Raw genomic sequence first — 18,621 nt, 5'->3', positions numbered from 1 at the left:
GTCAAATTCTCTTCCAATCCTTATATTTATTTGCTCAATTCATTATCTTTCGAAATTGTCATCTTCGAGTTTATTTTGATAATTCCATCATACCAAAAAATTAGAACATGATGTGGGTCCCGTAATTTCACCTATGCTACACTGTATATAGATATACGGTATATACTGTACATATTGTATTATGACACATAATAGGTACAACTCAGCACTATAAGTGTATATGCATCATGTCATAGGATGGCGTACATCAGCTTTTTACGATCGTATGTTAACGTACGTGCATGTTTAAAAAATGTTAATTTCATTAAAATGATAAAAATGATCACCTATAATTCGTCAAAGTGACGAATTAAATTCTAGTTAGGTGATCATTTAGAATAAAATGATCACCTATTGTTATTGTATCAAATCTTTATTTTTCTTTTTATTGTTTCTGTACACTATTTTGTGTAACAGATATCTCAAAAAGTTTAATGTCAATGATTACCAAAATTTCAGAATATCTTTCAAATGATATAACTTAATCCTAATAAGCTTTCCAGCGTGATCACTCATCCGTGACGTCATTTATACGCCATTTTGTGAAATCACATTATCAAATATATCTCCATAATTCATTATCACATATTAATGAAATTCACTACACGTAAACTTCAGGTCAAGGGTAAAAATATTAGCAAATAAAAAGTTGCGCGTTTCAAGGTCATGCACGTGAAATCGCGTGTTAAAAATTTAGAACGCTCAAAATTAAATGTTGATCAATTTAGAGCATGAATTAGGCCATTTGCGCGTTTCAAAAAATTACTGCGCAAAAACACGTTTTTGCGCACGCGATTCTTAGAAAGCGTAAAAAATAAAATTTGATGTATAAATCACAATCTACTCACAATTCTTAGTACATTCACCGATTTTGAGTCCATTCCGACTTAAGATAACGCTATACGAGCACGTTAAAAATGACAAAATGCGCAAATTAATTGCATCAAAGTGCTGAAAATGGTGAAAAATAAGGCATTTTTAAAATGAAAATAACTCTTCAGAATGCAAGATGACCCCCATTTTTTTAAACTTATTCGGGAAGCCATTGAGTTGTAGATATGAATTCATGTACACATTTGACGTACAAAATGTTGTGACGTCATCAAATGGCCACTTGAATTTAAAATTAAGTTTTTTTTCTCTTTTGTCATATTTTATCACATTCAATAGAACGCGTCTCTAATAATTTGTGCCTGATTTTCTCTCAAATTTTAGTATGTGATTTCTCTATTAATTGACTTTCTCATGACCTGCCACTATTTTTATTTTGATGACGTCATCACGCGGAAAAACTTGAATAACGTAGGTCGTGTAATTTCACCTTCGCCGTAAATTTGAATATCTTACAGCTCTTCAGAATTAAAGGTTACCTTGATAATTATAATTTATTGTGAAAGCTGATAAAATGTAGATATGAATTCATATAAAAATTAAGCCTATCGGATGTTGTGACGTTAACATATGGCCAGTTGAAGTTAAAAAGTAGTTTTTTCATCTTTTTCGTCAAAGTTATACAAATTTCAAAGAGCGCGCACAGCGCTTCTACGTGCCAAATTCTCTTCCAATTCTTATATTTATTTGCTCAATTCATTATCTTTCGAAATTGTCATCTTCGAGTTTATTTTGATAATTCCATCATACCAAAAAATTAGAACATGATGTGTGTCCCGTAATTTCTACACTGTATATAGATACATTATATACTGTACATATTGTATATGGCATATAATAGGCACAACTCAGCACTAAAGCGTATAATAGGATGGCATACATCAACATTTTCTGATCGTATGTTAACGTACGTGCAAAAAAATTATTTCGGTAAAATGATCACCTATAATTCGTCAAAGTGACGAATTAAATTCTAGTTAGGTGATCATTTAGAATAAAATGATCACCTATTGTTATTGTATAAAATCTTTATTATTATTTTTCTTTTTTTTTTTCTTTTTATTGTTTCTGTACACTATTTTGTGTAACAATTATCTCAAAAAGTTTAATGTCAATGATTACAAAAATTTCAGAATATCTTTCAAATAATATAACTTAATCCTAATAAGCTTTCCAGCGTGATCACTCATCCGTGACGACATTTATACGCCATTTTGCGAAATCACATTATCAATCATATCTCCATAATTCATTATCACATATTAATGAAATTCACTACACGTAAACTTCAGATCAAGGGTAAAAATATTAGCAAATAAAAACGCACGCGCAAATAGGTTCATGCGCGTAATATCGCGCGTTAAAAATTTAAAACGCTCAAAATTAAGTTTTGATCAATTTAGAGCATGAATTAGGCCATTTGCGTGTTTCAAAAAATTACTGCGCAAAAATGCGTTTTTGCGCGCGCGATACTTAAAAAGCGTAAAAAATATGAATTTTTTTTACAAATCTCATTCTACTCACCATCCTTAGTACATTCACCAAATTTGAGTCAGTTCCGACTTAAAATAACGCTATACGAGCACGTTAAAAATGACAAAATGCGCACATTAATTTTACAAAAGTTCTGAAAATGGTGAAAAATAGGTCTTTTTTTAAATGAAAATAATTCTTCAGAATGCAAGATGACCCCCGATTTTTTTAACTTATTCTGGAAGCCATTGAGTTGTAGATATGAATTCATGTACACATTTTACGTACAAAATGTTTTGACGTCATCAAATGGCCACTTGAATTTAAAAATTAGGATTTGTTATCTTTTTGTGTAGATTATCACATTCAACAGAGCGCATCTTGGTTATGTGTGCTCGAATTTCGCACAACTTTCAGTATGTGCTTGCTTAATTAATTATCTTTATCATGAGTTGACACTATCTTCATTTTAATGACGTCATCACGCGTAAAAACTTGAATAACGTAGGCCGTGTAATTTCACCTTCGCAGTAAATTTGAATATCTTACAGCTCTTCAGAATTGAAGGTTACCTTGATGATTATAATTTATTATGAAAGCTGATGAAATGTAGATATTAATTCATATAAAAATTAAGCCTATCGGATGTTGTGACGTTAACATATGGCCAGTTGAAGTGAAAAAGTAGTTTTTTCATATTTTTCGTCAAAGTTATACACAATTCAAAGAGCGCGCACAGCGCTTCTACGTGCCAAATTTTTTTTCCAAATCTTATATTTTTTTGCTCAATTAATTATCTTTCGAAATTGTCATCTTAAAGTTTAGTTTGATAACGTCATCATGCCAAAAAATTAGAACATGTGTGTCCCGTAATTTCACCTATGCTACACTGTATATAGATATACAGTATATACTGTACATATTGTATATGGCATATAGGCACAACTCAGCACTATAAGCATATAATAGGATAGCATACATCAACATTTTCCGATCGTATGTTAACGTACGTGCATGTTTAAAAAAAATTAATTTCAGTAAAATGATAAAAATGATCACCTATAATTCGTCAAAGTGACGAATTAAATTCTAGTTAGGTGATCATTTAGAATAAAATGATCACCTATTGTTATTGTATAAAATCTTTATTTATTTTTTTTCTTTTTATTCTTTCTGTACACTTTTTGTGTAACAAATATCTCAAAAAGTTTAATGTCAATGATTACCAAAATTTCACAATGTCTTTTAAATACTTTAACTTAGCCATAATAAGCTTTTCAGCGTGATCACTCATGCGTGACGTCATTTATACGCCATTTTGCGAAATCACATTATCAATCATATCTCCATAATTCATTATCACATATTAATGAAATTCACTAAACGTAAACTTCAGGTCAAGGGTAAAAATATTAGCAAATAAAAACACACGCGCACGTAGGGTCATGCGCATGAAATCGCGCGTTAAAAATTTAAAACGCTCAAAATTAAGTTTTGATCAATTTAGAGCATGAATTAGGCCATTTGCGTGTTTAAAAAAATTACTGCACAAAAACACGTTTTTGCGCGTGCGTACATAGGAAGCGTAAAAAATAAAATTGTTTTGTACAAATTGCATTCTACTCATCTTCCTTAATACATTCACCATATTTGAGTCCATTCCGACTTAAAATAACGCTATTATGAGCACGTTAAAAATTACAAAATGCGCACATTAATTGTACCAAAGTGCTAAAAATGGTAAAAAATAAGGCCTTTTTAAAATGAATATAACTCTTCAGAATGGAAGATGACCCCCATTTTTTTTAACTTATTATGGAAGTTAATGAGTTGTAGATATAAATGTATATACACATTAGACGTACAAAATGGTATGACGTCATCATTTGGCCACATGAATTTTTAAAACAGGGTTTTTTCCCACTTTGTCATAGACCACCATATTCAACAGAGCGCAAGTCGCTTATCTGTGCTCGATTTTTTTTAAATTTTTAATATATTCTACCTCAACCAATTATGTTACTCATGAGTTGCCAATATTTTCATTTTGATGACGTCATCACGTCTTAAAATTTGAATAACGGTGGTTACGTAATTTCACCTACAACGTATAGTTGAATACCTTACAGTTCTTCTGAATTAAAGTTGACCTTGATGTTTATAACTTATTATGATAGCTGGTGAAATGTAGATATGAATGCATATAAAAATTAAGCCTATCGAATGTTATGAAGTTATCATATGGCCAGTTGAAGTTAAAAAGTATTTTTTTCATCTCTTTCGTCAAAGTTATACACATTTTAAAGAGCGCGCACCGCACTTCTACGTGCCAAATTGTCTTCCAATTGTTATATTTTATTGCTCAATTCATTATCTTTCGATATTGGTATCCACAAGTTTATTTTGATAATGACATCAGTGCCAAAAACTTAGAACATGATGTGTGTCCGTAATTTCACCAATGCTACACTGTATATAGATATACAGTATATACTGTACATAATGTATATGGCATATAATAGGCACAACTAAGCACTATAAGCGTATAATAGGATGGCATACATCAACATTTTCCGATTGTATGTTAACATACGTGCATGTTTAAAAAATATTAATGTCAATAAATTTATAAAAATGATCACCTGTAATTCGTCGAAGTGACGAATTAAATTCTAGTGAGAAATTGTTTTTGTAAAACAAAAAATGTTTCCTCGCAATTTCTTTCTGTACAGATTTTGTGTAACAAATATCTCAAAAAGTTTAATGTCAATGATTACCAAAATTTCTGAATGTCTTTCAAATACTTTAACTTAGTCCTAATAGGCTTTTCAGCGTGATCACTCATCCGTGACGTAATTTAGACGCCATTTTGTGAAATCACATTATCAATCATATCTCCATAATTCATTATCACATATTAATGAAATTCACTACACGTAAACTTTAGGTCAAGGGTAAAAATATTAACAAATAAAAACACGCGCACACGTAGGGTCATGCGCGTGAAATCGCGCGTTAAAAATTTAAAAAGCTCAAAATTAAGTTTTGATTAATTTAGAGCATGAATTAGGCCATTTGCGTGTTTCAAAAAATTACTGCGCAAAAAAATATTTTGCCCGCGCGATACTTACAAAGCGTAAAAAATGCAATTTTTTTATACAAATCGCATTCTACTCACCAGCCTTAGTACATTCACCAAATTTGAGTCAGTTCCAACTTAAAATAACGCTATACGAGCAGGTTAAAAATGACAAAATGCGCAAATTAATTGCATCAAAGTGCTGAAAATGGTGAAAAATAAGGCCTTTTTAAAATGAATATAAATCTTCAGAATGGCAGGTGACCCCTAATTTTTTTAACTTATTCGGGAAGCCATTGGGTTGTAGATACATATTCATGTACACATTAGACGTACAAAATGGTATGACGTCATCAAATGGCCACTTGAATTTAAAAATTAGTAATTTTTATCTTTTTGTGTGGGTTATCACATTCAATAGAGCGCATCTCCGTTATTTGAGCCCGATTTTCGCAAAAATTTTAGAATGTGCTTGCTCAATTGATTATCTTTCTCATGGGTTGTAAACATTTTAATTTTGATGACGTCATCACGCGTAAAAACTTGAATAACCTAGGTCGTGTAATTTTAGCGACACCATACATTTGAATATCTAATAGCTCTTCAGAATTAAAGGTGACCTTGAAGATTATAACTTATTATGAAAGCTGTTGAAATGTAGATATGAATTCATATAAAAATTAAGCCTATCGGATGTTGTGATGTTATCATATGGCCAGTTGAAGTTAAAACGTAGTTTTTAGATTTCTTTAGTCGAAGTTATACAAATTTCAATGAGCGCGCATTGCGCTTCTACGTATCAAATTCTCTTCCATTCCTTATATTTATTTGCTCAATTCATTATCTTTCGAAATTGTCATCTTCGAGTTTATTTTGATAATTCCATCATACCAACAAATTTGAACATGATGTGGGTCCCGTAATTTTACCTATGCTACACTGTATATAGATATACAGTATATATTGTATATGACACATAATAGGTACAACTCAGCACTATAAGTGTATATGCATCATGTCATAGGATGGCGTACATCAGCTTTTTACGATCGTATGTTAACGTACGTGCATGTTTAAAAAAATGTTAATTTCATTAAAATGATAAAACGTACGTGCATGTTTAAAAAAATGTTAATTTCATTAAAATGATAAAAATGATCACCTATAATTCGTCAAAGTGACGAATTAAATTCTAGTTCTTATTCTTCTTTCTTTCTGTAATATTTTGTGTCACGCGTATCTCTAAAACTTGCAAACATAACGTTTCGTAACTTTCACAACATATCGCCATTCACGTTAAGTTGTGCAGCGAAGGTTTTCACGACGTTTGCAATTGCGCAACGTGACTTTCGCGCGTTTTTATGAATTTCGCGTATTTAACATCTAGGTCAAAAACCAAATAAGATGTTTAATTGAAACTTAGCAAAAGTTTAATTTATATCATGCGCTAACTTTCTATAGATTAAAAATTGCATGTAACATTAGAAAGTGTGCGCATAAACAGCGTTTGAAATTTTAAAATGCTTCAATCAATTTCTGATTAAATTAGAGCACGTTTCAGGTCATTTTAAGGGTTCTAAAAATTGCCACCAGGTGCGCACATTTTTACGCGCGCACTGCGCAGGGAACACGTATGAGCATTTCTTTTGGACGATTTGTGTTTTTCAATCTTCGGTTAACAATTTTACGTTATTTTATTCACTATTCAACTTGAAATGACGTTCTACGAGCATGTTAAACATGACTGGTTGCGCACGTAAAATGTTAAAAAATTGTGAAAATGTTGCAAAATATGTCTACTTTTAAAAACGATACAGTTCATCAGAATGCAAGGTTACCCCCATTTTTTTTTTTTTTTTTCTTGCAGTGTATGAATCGTAGATGTGATTTATTATAGTGTTGAATGTTAAAACGTGTTTGGTGGCTACATTATTTGCATATTAAATATAATTTTTGAAATTTTTACAATCAAACCAACAATAACATTTTCAAAAAGCAAAACAATAAACATAACGTTTATCTTTTTTCTTCATATTGTAATATATAAAACTTGAAAGTATGCACTTTCATAATATGTCACTGTTTAAAATTTGTGAAGATTTTATTATAGTAAAAATTATGATTTAGTTCGGTATGTAATAATCAACTTGCATCGAGGGGTTCACGACATACCGAGTGAACGAGTAATCTTTCTTCGGATTTTCTTCAGCAGGTGCTCATATGGCTCGATGTGTAGTGCAACCGCCTTTGGTATCAGAGGTACCGGGTTCAAATCCCATCAGGCGATAACAATTAAATAAAAGGATTTATTTGGTTATTACACCGAAAGGGTAGTTTTAATTTTGAATAGGATACTTTTTGGAAAAGTCATAACTGAAAAGTACTTGAATGCGCAAGATACGTTTTGTTGCGGGCGGATAACCAAACTCGTCCTCAAGTGACGAGTTCCATGTCTAGTTAATATTTTTTCTTTATTGTCACATTAAATATGTAAATGTAAACATATTTTCAATTCATTTTAAACATAATAAACAAGAATTAATATTAAATATTAACTGTTGTTTGCATTTTATTTATTTTTTTAAACACTACAATCATGTTTACATTTAAAAGTTGAACATTCTCAGTCACATGACCAAACTCGAGCAGCGTATCAATTAAAAGCATTACCGCAAATTGGGTACCGCAAACTGGTGCACAGTTACCGCTGTTTGGTACATCAGCCATCCTTAGTATTTAACGATTATTAATTAAGTGGCCATTGTTTATTTTTTTTATGTATTTTAATAAAGGATATACATTATTAATAACTGACAATTGTTGTATTCACTTGCAACTATAGCACATTTAACGTATTAATGATTTGACCTTTACCTAACTGCAAATTGGTACATCTACCCTAGGCCTAGCTAGGCCTAATTAATAATAATAATTAATATATAGGCTAAATAAAATAAATTACTAAAAAAATGTAATTTTATATTCAATTTATTACTTCGAAAACTTGTTTACATCGTTCGCATCATTTTCGACAATGTTTTCAAATTGTTTGCTTTATTGCATCTTTATCCCTAGCCTCTAGTACTGTAGTAGAGCCTACTAGGCTAGGCCAATACAATTATGCCTAGGACCAGGTTAGTACTAACCCATAGGCCTAGATAGTCTCTCTGAAAATAAAGTTTTGGGGGAAAAGCTTATTTTATGCTTATAAAATGCATATCAAAGCCGATAAATTTAAGTGTGCCGAATCGTCCCGGCCCGAATCGTCCCAGGGCCGAATCGTCTCAGGGTCGAATCGTCCCTTTTTTGGGCCCGATCGTCTTGCGCACGGGAGATTCCGTGGTCCCGATCGTCTAATAACCATTTTTTATTTTTTTATATGATGTGGCCTTACCTCCACTGTTTTTTCTTCAACAACTCGATTTGAAGACGACATTGACTCCGAGTTGCTTTCTTGTTATCCGAGTTAAAAGAAATATCGGTTGGTAAACAGCAATTCGTTTATCGGAGCTACTAACTTGGTGCGCCAAGCCTGGCCAAGAAGCCTACAGATTGTGTAGTGATATATATAATAACATGACGATCGGATCGGATTATTTATGTTGTTTCCTCGACTTGTATGGACTATACCATTATAAAAAGATGGGGGAATAGGGGTGTCCCATTTATTAATTTAGTGTGTTAATAATGGCCCATATTCATGAAAGGAGACTATCTTTAGTGTCTAGAAAACTCAGATCTAGAAAACTCAGATCTCAGATATATCTGAGTTTTCTAGATCTAGACTAGATCTAGAAAACTCAGATATCTGACTTTTCTAGATCTAGAAAACTCAGATATCAATATCTGAGTTTCCAAGTTCCAGATGGAACTAGAAAACTCAGGTCATCCCATTATGTGTTCAAATTATCATTGATAATTGTGGTACACATGATATTTTTTCTGATATTCGAAATGGTAATAATAACTTTGATGCCAACTGGGCTTCCAATACAAAAATAATTATGAAAGATCTAGCTCTCTCTCATTGGGTTGAAGACGGTAAATGTAAAACGTCAATTGAATATTATATGTATATAAAAAATGAACCAAAACTAATAATGTCAATGCTGTTGTGTTATGAATTGCTTTTCAACTTTTGTGTGTCATTTTGATTTCTGTTTAGTTAATGTTGATACGTTTTGAAGTATCTTTATTTTTTAAAGTTTTATTATTATGACTTAGTGTTGAGTATTACGTACACCGTTATACTCTTTATTTTGATTCATACCATGAAATTAATCTTATTAGCCTATTTATTTTGTGTGTATCTAAACATTTTTATTTACTTTGATTTTTTTTAAGTTTGTTTTATTTATTTATTTTTATTTATTTATATATTAAATTTGGTTTTTTTTGTAAGAGTTATGTTTTGTATTTCACACTACATTCTAATATTTTTACATTATTTTGATTCATTTCTTAGTTAATAATTTTATTTATTCTTATATGTTATTACTTGGACGCACCTTTATCATCAAAGTGTGCCACTGTTGTAAAAGTGAAGTTTCCAATAAATTATTATTATTATTAAATGATTGGTTGGTAGGTCATTTGGATCATTCCATTATTAATCAGAAGGTAGTTCATTTGAAATACTAGAGTATTATTAAAACTGATTACTGTGTACGTTTTCTTACTAATATAACATGTAGAAGCGGCCAACGGCTTAAATCATAAAGAAAATACAGTGCACGTTACCGTTAAAATGTAGGCTTAAAAATTAGGTATGTACGAGTTGGTGTGGGTACGAGTTGGTTGAGGTACGAGTTAGCCAAATTGGGAATAGGTACGAGTTATTTTCATTGCTCAAGTTATTATGATATAGATTTGTTTAATACCATATATGGTTCAGAAACGTCATCTAACTTTTCAATATTAAACCTTAATTGTAGAAGTTTAAATAATAAGTTTGATAAATTTTGTAACTTTATTCAGTCCTTAAATCATAGTTTTACTCTACTTGCCCTAACTGAAACTTGGATTAAGGATTCTACCGACATCAATCTTTTAAGCATTCCAAATTAAAAAAAAAAAAATGGCATACTTAGCTGGTGATTTTAACATCAACCTTCTTAGTACAGATCAATATGTCCAGGATCACATTGATAATATTTTTAGTCATTCATTTCAGCCTGTTATTACTAATCCAACCCGAATTATTTTGCATAGCACCTTGCTTTTATTTCTGTTATTTATTAAGGATTTAAATTATTTAAGTGACTGTGCTGAAATTGTTATGTTTGCAGATGATAGTTTATTTATTAATCATAAGGACATTTACCAAGCTATTAATTTAATGAATCGTGAACTTACTAAAATTGCAAACTGGTTAAAATCTAATAAGCTTTCGTTAAATATTAAAAAGACCAAATTTATTTATTTTCGTTCAGTAAATAAACCAATTCCCTTAACATTCCTAAATTATATTACGGCATCAGCGAAATTGAAAGAACTAAAGCAACAACATTTCTTGGCATTTTTATTGATGTATACTTATCTTTTACTTCTCATATTAATTGAATTTCATTAAAACTATCAAGAGTGGTAGGTGTCCTTAATAAACTTAAACATGCCTTGCCTTCCTCCGTTTTACTATTAATTTATAAATCACTTTTTTTACTTCAAAAATTAATTTAAACCGTATTTATATTTTGCAAAAAAGGGCTTTAAGATCAGTTTGTAATGTACATTACCTCCACCATTCAGCTCCTCTTTTTGTTTTATCTAATACACTCAATATTTACGACTTACTTACAACAAATGTTGCCTTATTTATGTTTAAATTCAAACATAATCAACTGCCCAGGATTTGTTATACTTATTTTCAAACTTTAAGTTCAGTTCATAATTATAATACCAGAAATAAATTAGATTTTGATTATGATTGTTTAAATACGGAGGTTGGCAAGCATGATATTAATTTTCAAGGACCCAAAATATGGGATACTCTACCAGAAGAACTCAAAATTATTAATTTTATATCCTGTTTTAAGTCCAAATTACATGAATACTTTATTTCTACTATTATTGTTTAAGTTAATAATATATCTGTCTTAAGTTAAATTATAACTGCATTCGTTTAAGTTAAATGTCTTTTTTGTTCATTATCATGTTACTTACCTTACTTAAATATGTTGCCCGGACCCCACATTTTAAAGCTTAGCTTCCAGTGGGGTACCCATTTTCTCATTTTTTATTTATTATTTTAGAAAATGTTAACTGTATTTTGTTTTTATTTGAGAAATAAATTATTATTGATTGATATTGATTGATTGATTTTGGGTACGAGTTGACCACTTAAAAAGAACCATTAAAAATTCCGCCTTCTAATTTGCATGTTAAAACGTTCTGTCTCACGCTTGAGTAGGCTCAGCACACAAAATTCATTTTGTCGATACAAAATGAATTTTGTCAACACAAAATGAATTTTGTCAACACAAAATGAATTTTGTCAACACAAAATGAATTTTGTCAACACAAAATGAATGTAATTTCAGCGTAAAAAAACTGGCGATTTTAAATGTACGTACCGCAGGATTATAATACAAATAAATTGTCGTTTTCAGAAACGAATAAATAGACACGATGATTTATGTAGTCAACTAAAATTAGCACCCTGGAAATTGGGCCTCTTCCAAAGGAGAAACTTGTCATAAAATGAGTCCAAATCTTTGATTTGGACTACCAAATTTGTGTTTTGTATTTAAGGGTTAGAGGATGGGCCGGGTACAACGAGGTATTGTTAAATAAATATTCTTTATCCACTCAGTAACGAAATATTGTTTCATGTTTTATAAGCCTATAAATAATATACCACTAAATACAGTAAAAAATTTGCGATTTAATACTTTGTTAAAACTGTCCCTTTTATAGTCGATTAAAATAGTAAAGTATGAAACGATACACCACTACGACGTTTATATTTTTTATAATTATTAATTAATACAAATGTTGAGAAGCAACTGCCAGTAATAAATTTGTATATTATGTGTTTATATATCTAACAGTAGAGCCTATCCACAACCACAGTATTAAAGTTTATTACCTCCGCCAAGGAGGTTATGTTTTCACCCCTGTATTTGTGTGTGTGTGTGTGTGTGAACAGCCTGGAGGCCACAGTTTTTATCCTCACCAATTTTGGCCACAATGATCTATGCCTCAAAAGCTCGGACGAGTTCGAATTTGAGGGGAAAAGGTCATAGGTCAAGGTCACAACTAACAAAACTCCAAGTCACAAAATCTCACCAAACTTAGCCACAATGATCAATGACTCATCATATAATTGAGGTTAAATTTTGAAGGGTCAGGGTCAAAGATCAAGGTCCACAAAAAACATAACAAAAAAAGAAATAAAAAAATAATAATTAAAAAAAAAAAACCTCACAGCGGGACTTGAACCAGCGATCTCAACTGTGAGAGGCTGGATACATAATCATTACACCAAACTCTCATCCATAACTTTATAGTGTGGAGTTAGCCTATTTACACTTAGAACTGGAGTGGAGTTGTGGCTTGGTGGTTATGATGCTTGGCTACCACTCCAAGGGTCCTGGGTTCAAGTCCCGTCACATGTCAGGATTTTTTCTAAGGACCAAATTACTCCACTCCCAAAGACTTGTAATAAGACTTTGTTTATGTAGAGCATCTTGTGTATATGTTTGTCTTGTGAACCTCTGAGGGTCCCTAATGATCAGCAATAGCTGGATGGATCACCCTCATTAAATATGGTTAAAAAAAAAAAAAAAAAAAAAAAAACTAATTAAAAAAAACAAAAAATAAATAAATAAATATATATTTTCCGGGGACATTTTATGTAGGGGAATTTTACAGTAGGCGGAGGAGTACCCTCTAGTTTTATATTATATCTAACAGTACGCACACTCACAGTAAGAATTTTTCGATTCAAATGACGACCAAAAATGGTTAATAGGTATTTACAGTATTGCAAGTTTATTCTCCAAGGGTCCATAAATTTATGTTAAATTTGTGTTAAACTAAGGGCTCATAAATTGACCTACTTGTGTTAAACCAAACTGGCAGACTACATATATACATCACCACCCTCTCCAAATTATTATCTATATCTATCTATATCTATATATTAATGCTAGATTTATATATTAGATGTTTCATCGTTGTATACTAATATCCCTCACGAAAGAAGGAGCCGACGCATGTATTTTAAATTACAAACACATTCCAGGCAAAACGCCTACTAAAGCTCATTTGCGAGAACTGGTCTTGTTGATTTTAACCAACAACAATTTATGTTTGGAAATGACCATTACCTTCAAATTCATGGCACAGCGATGGGCACAAAAATGGCGCCATCTTTTGCAAATTTATTTATGCGAATTTTCTGTCCTAATAAACCACTTGTTTGGTTAGATACATTGACGACATCTTCATGATCTGGACTGATGGTGAAGATAATTTGGAATCTTTTCTGTATTAATTCAGTCCACCCAACTATCACATTTACAGCTACCAAATCCACTAAAAACATACCGTACAGTCAAGCATTACGTATCAGACGTATCTGTTCTTCAGATTTAGATTTTCAGAATACAGGAAAGGAAGGAATACATCGAAACTGCTATAAAGAAAGCAAAAGATATTCCTCAATGTCAAACACTGACCTACAAACCACGTCAGCCAAATTCGACCAGAGTGCCATTGGTCACAACTTATCAACCCTAGGTTGCCTCTTGAGAAACATATGCCCATTCTACAGTCCATAGAACGTCTCAGGAACCACCCATTATTGCATTTCGTAGACCTCCCAATCTTCGTGATATATTAGTCAGATCCAAATTTAAGAGTGAAATTAACTGGCCGCATTTTTCGGATAAGACAATCAATTAATTATCTAACCAAAAACGTCATTTATCTCATATTACAGTAGGAAATTACAACTTAAAACCACAAAAGATTTTGGACTTAACATTAGGAACATATTCCCAGATCGGAAAAAGTATTCCATTTACTACCAAAATTTAAGTTTCAATATTAACCACCATTTAAGCTGTTCTTTTAGTTCCATTCCAAAATTGTTTATATCTCTACTAAGCTACCTTCTTTGTTTTCTACTCTTATTCAGTCTCCACCCACCATGTACCATTGACCACCCACTCCTTTTGTTGTTTCTTTTATTCCTGTCCACCAAGACAGCACTTGCCAGTTCTTATGCTATGACGTTATCCAAATTCCTTTACTTGCACTGATGAAGAGCTAGTGTTGCCCGAAAGCTCTGCTAATTTTTCTGGCTGTTTTACTTTATCGTTTTGATTTTTTTTGTGTCTCTATTGAGGTCCAGCCACTGATACTCACAGCATTGTCATTTTTTCAGTAATTTGCCTTTGGATTTATATATTAATGCTACTAAATTTTTCGCGTATTTTACGTATCTCCTCAAAAATCACTGAACGGTATTTGCTTACACTTTGGCACACTGATGTTTATATTGATCACGATATAAGGCTATGTCACTTTCCTGAATCTTAAGGATAAACACTAAAAAACGGCAAAAATAGCAGTAATTTGACCACGTTTCGCGAGTTGTTACGTCACGTATCAACTACACAACCTTATCCGCTATGTCCACTTTTTTATTTTATCTATATGTATCAAATAATGAATACACCACGAAAAACACCCAAAATAATATAGTTTGGTATTTTATGCTTTCGTTAGTTTTTGCGCGCATCATCTAACTAATTCACACAGCACAATTTTTGTTTAGCGTCTTTTATTTTAAAGTCTGAACAGAAAAGTAATAAAGTTTCATATCCAGTATTGCTTTCATTTTTTAGCATACAGATATTTTAAAGTGAAGGGATAGTTTATAACAGAATCAATGGCCATAAAATAGTTCCGAATTTTATTCTTGGTACAATTTGTTTTTATTTTGATAATTTGTCAAAGTACTTTTATCAGAGTGCGCTTTTATTATACATGCAAAGTATATATAACCACATATTAAGGCAGAAAAGGTTTACTGCTATTATAATTTATTATTACATTTATTAACACCACAAACAGAGTGTCGGAAAATTTAACTTATAATAACGTGTTATTTATCGTAGAATTTTATTTGGATCATAGTCTAGGATATTTTGGAAAGTTGCATTTTTTTTTTGCTATATTTGATAAAATTTGGATATGTTGTAGAATAGACATCACTGAATCCAAAAGGTATTTGCTCCATTTTTTTTTCATACGCAAGGGGGGTTGGCAGCCATTTCAAAATGGCCGCTATTTTGGACAAAATTGTTTAAAATATTGTAAGTTTATGACATTAAAAGATGTTATCGAGATAGAAATTCAATCAAAAAAGTAACAATAAATGTTCACATAATATTTCACATCATTTTTGTAACTGAACAAGCCAAAATGGCCGGCATTATGCCCAAAATGGCTGCCATTTTATTCAACATGGCCACCATTTTATCTAAAATGGCCACATATATCAATCAAATATTTTTTTAAACTTTTATTCACATATATTTGTTAAAAATTAGATATGTTGTAGAATAGACATCACTGAATCCAAAAAGTATTTGCTCCATTTTTTTTTCATACACAAGGGGGATTGGCAGCCATTTCAAAATGGCCGCCATTTTGGACAAAATTGTTTCAAATATTGTAAGTTTATGACATTAAAAGATGTTATCAAGATAGAAATTCAATCATAAAAGTAACAATAAATGTTCAAATAATATTTCACATCATTTTTGTAACTGAACAAGCCAAAATGGCCGGCATTATGCCCAAAATGGCTGCCATTTTATCCAACATGGCCACCATTTTATCTAAAATGGCCACATATATCAATCAAATATTTTTTTAAAATTTTATTCACATATATTTGGTAAAAATTAGATATGTTGTAGAATAGACATCACTGAATCCAAAAAGTATTTGCTCCATTTTTTTTTCATACACAAGGGGGATTGGCAGCCATTTCAAAATGGCCGCTATTTTGGACAAAATTGTTTAAAATATTAATATATGATATATATATATATAAAGATATGTTGTAGAATAGACATCACTGAATCCAAAAAGTATTTGCTCCATTTTGTGTTTATAGGCAAGCGGGGTTGGCTGCAATTTCAAATTGGTCGCCATTTTTTACAAATTTTTTTTAAATATTGTAAGTTTATGGCATTAAAAGATGTTTTATCGAGATGGAAATTCAGTCATATAAGTAACAATAAATGTTCAAATAATATTTCACATCATTTGTGTAACAGAACAATGGCTGACATTTCAACCAAAATGGTCGCCATTTTATCCAACATGGCCGCCATTTTTATCTGAAATGGCCACATAATAAAATTCGTTTTTCTTTAACTTTGATTAAATACATGGGCTATAAAGGAACCAACATAACAACATAATAATATTTGTGTTTAATTACTTTACTTATTCGTCGTCACTTTCGTCATCACTATCACTGTCCGAATCGGATGTAGACAACAATGGCCATGTATTGTGACAGTTATTCTCGTCTGTTTCGCATTTACACATCTCGGTATATTGTAGATTGCTTTTCTTGCACGTGCATGTATTATGGGAACATGTACTTAAACATGAACACCGTATTAGCTCCACAACTGCTTCTGGAGCAGTTTGCTTCTCGTATAATACTGGTCTTAGTTTACCGTTCTCTATAAACCAGCCAAGTTTTGGCATGGATCGGGAATTATTGGGTCAATAGTTACATGGCTCCATATATATTGGCCTGGAGATGTGCACGTAGTATGTGCTGGTGCAACGCTCCAGAGGTTGGTGGCCTTGATTATTTGGCAGTGTTTTGAACCATTTCCATCTCAGGGTTGATGAATCTTTGGCTGACACCCTTTTAGTTTCAATAAGACCGCACAAAAACTCCTCGCATCCTGCCTTCACATTGAAAGATGGCACATTGTCTTCTCCGAGTTTGACTAACGCTTCTATGATGTGAGGAGATGACTTCATATACATCTTAAAAGCTGTTTTTTCCTGTGTACATCCAGTGATAGCATGGAAACCTGGTAGTCTGGCTGCCTTTTCTGGTCCAAGGGGATCGTATATTGATTAAAGAGCAATTCTTCTTGTTTCAGCTGTGCCTGTTAAAATACCAGAATTTTCCCCTAACTGTTGTAGGCGCCTTAAAATTCAAACAAATAAGTCGACTTCATTTCCTGGTGTAGATGCTACTTCAATACCATGAGGGATCATTAGTATATCTACCTCTTCTTTGGGTGCTCACAGGTGTTGTTAGGGAATGTTTAGGTGTGTTTGTGTTCATCTTGTCGCATGACTGTTACAATAGGATGTTTACAATTTCGTACTGATTTGTCGGCAAGATAAATTGTGAGTTGATCTTTTGTCGTGTTGCTTGACAAGAATATTGCTTTGTTTTTAATCAGTGTGGAATCTTCCACAATAATTTCCACAATGTTATGGAGGAGATGATTGATATTGCATATCGTCTTTAAGCGAAACTGTCATCTCATAGTTGTCAAAGACAACACGTCCACCAACATAAATGTATTTGTTAAGTAGAGAATCTATGCAGGCTACAAATACCTCCACAAAATCTTTGCAGGTGGTAAAAGTCTGAACATTCTTAAGAGTTTGAACAACTGCCATTCCATCGATGATGAGATAGCGATTCACAGGCTGAGGTGATATCAATCATCCTATTGTAACAGTCACGTGAACACCCAAGAAGAGGTAGATACACTAATGATCCCTCATGGCATTGAAATAGCATCTACACCAGGAAATGAAGTCGACTTCTTCACGCAAGATACCGACTGGTTTGTTTTAATTCTAAGGCGCCTACAACAGTTGGGGGAAAATACTGGAATTTTAACACTCAGGCACAGCTGAAACAGGAAGAAGAATTACTCTTCAACCAATATACGATCACCTTTGACCAGAAAAGGCAGCCGGACTACCAGGTTTCCATGCTATCACTGGATGTGATGTTACAGGTCACAGGGAAAAAACAGCTTTTAAGATTGTATATGAAGTCACCTCCTCACGTCATAGAAGCTCTAGTCAAACTCGGAGAAGACAATATGCCATCTTTCAATGGGAAGGCA

General features: G+C 32.1%; 1 protein-coding gene across 1 annotated transcript in view; it reads right to left on the bottom strand.

Annotated features, from left to right (window-relative positions):
* LOC144835072 (E3 ubiquitin-protein ligase TRIM37-like) overlaps nucleotides 1-9,054 on the bottom strand; it is a 116,850-nt gene extending 107,796 nt beyond the window's left edge. The window contains exon 1 of the mRNA XM_078690095.1: nucleotides 8,877-9,054. Coding sequence (XP_078546221.1) covers nucleotides 8,877-8,918 — 42 coding nt within the window. The 5' untranslated portion in view covers nucleotides 8,919-9,054. The remainder of the gene's footprint in view (nucleotides 1-8,876) is intronic.
* Between the last annotated feature and the right edge of the window lie 9,567 nt (nucleotides 9,055-18,621).

Source organism: Antedon bifida, chromosome 2, assembly GCF_963402885.1.
Source record: "Antedon bifida chromosome 2, ecAntBifi1.1, whole genome shotgun sequence".
Lineage (NCBI taxonomy): Eukaryota > Metazoa > Echinodermata > Crinoidea > Comatulida > Antedonidae > Antedon > Antedon bifida.
The sequence above is the reverse complement of the archived record's forward strand: the minus strand, read 5'-3'. Positions and strand labels throughout refer to the sequence as shown.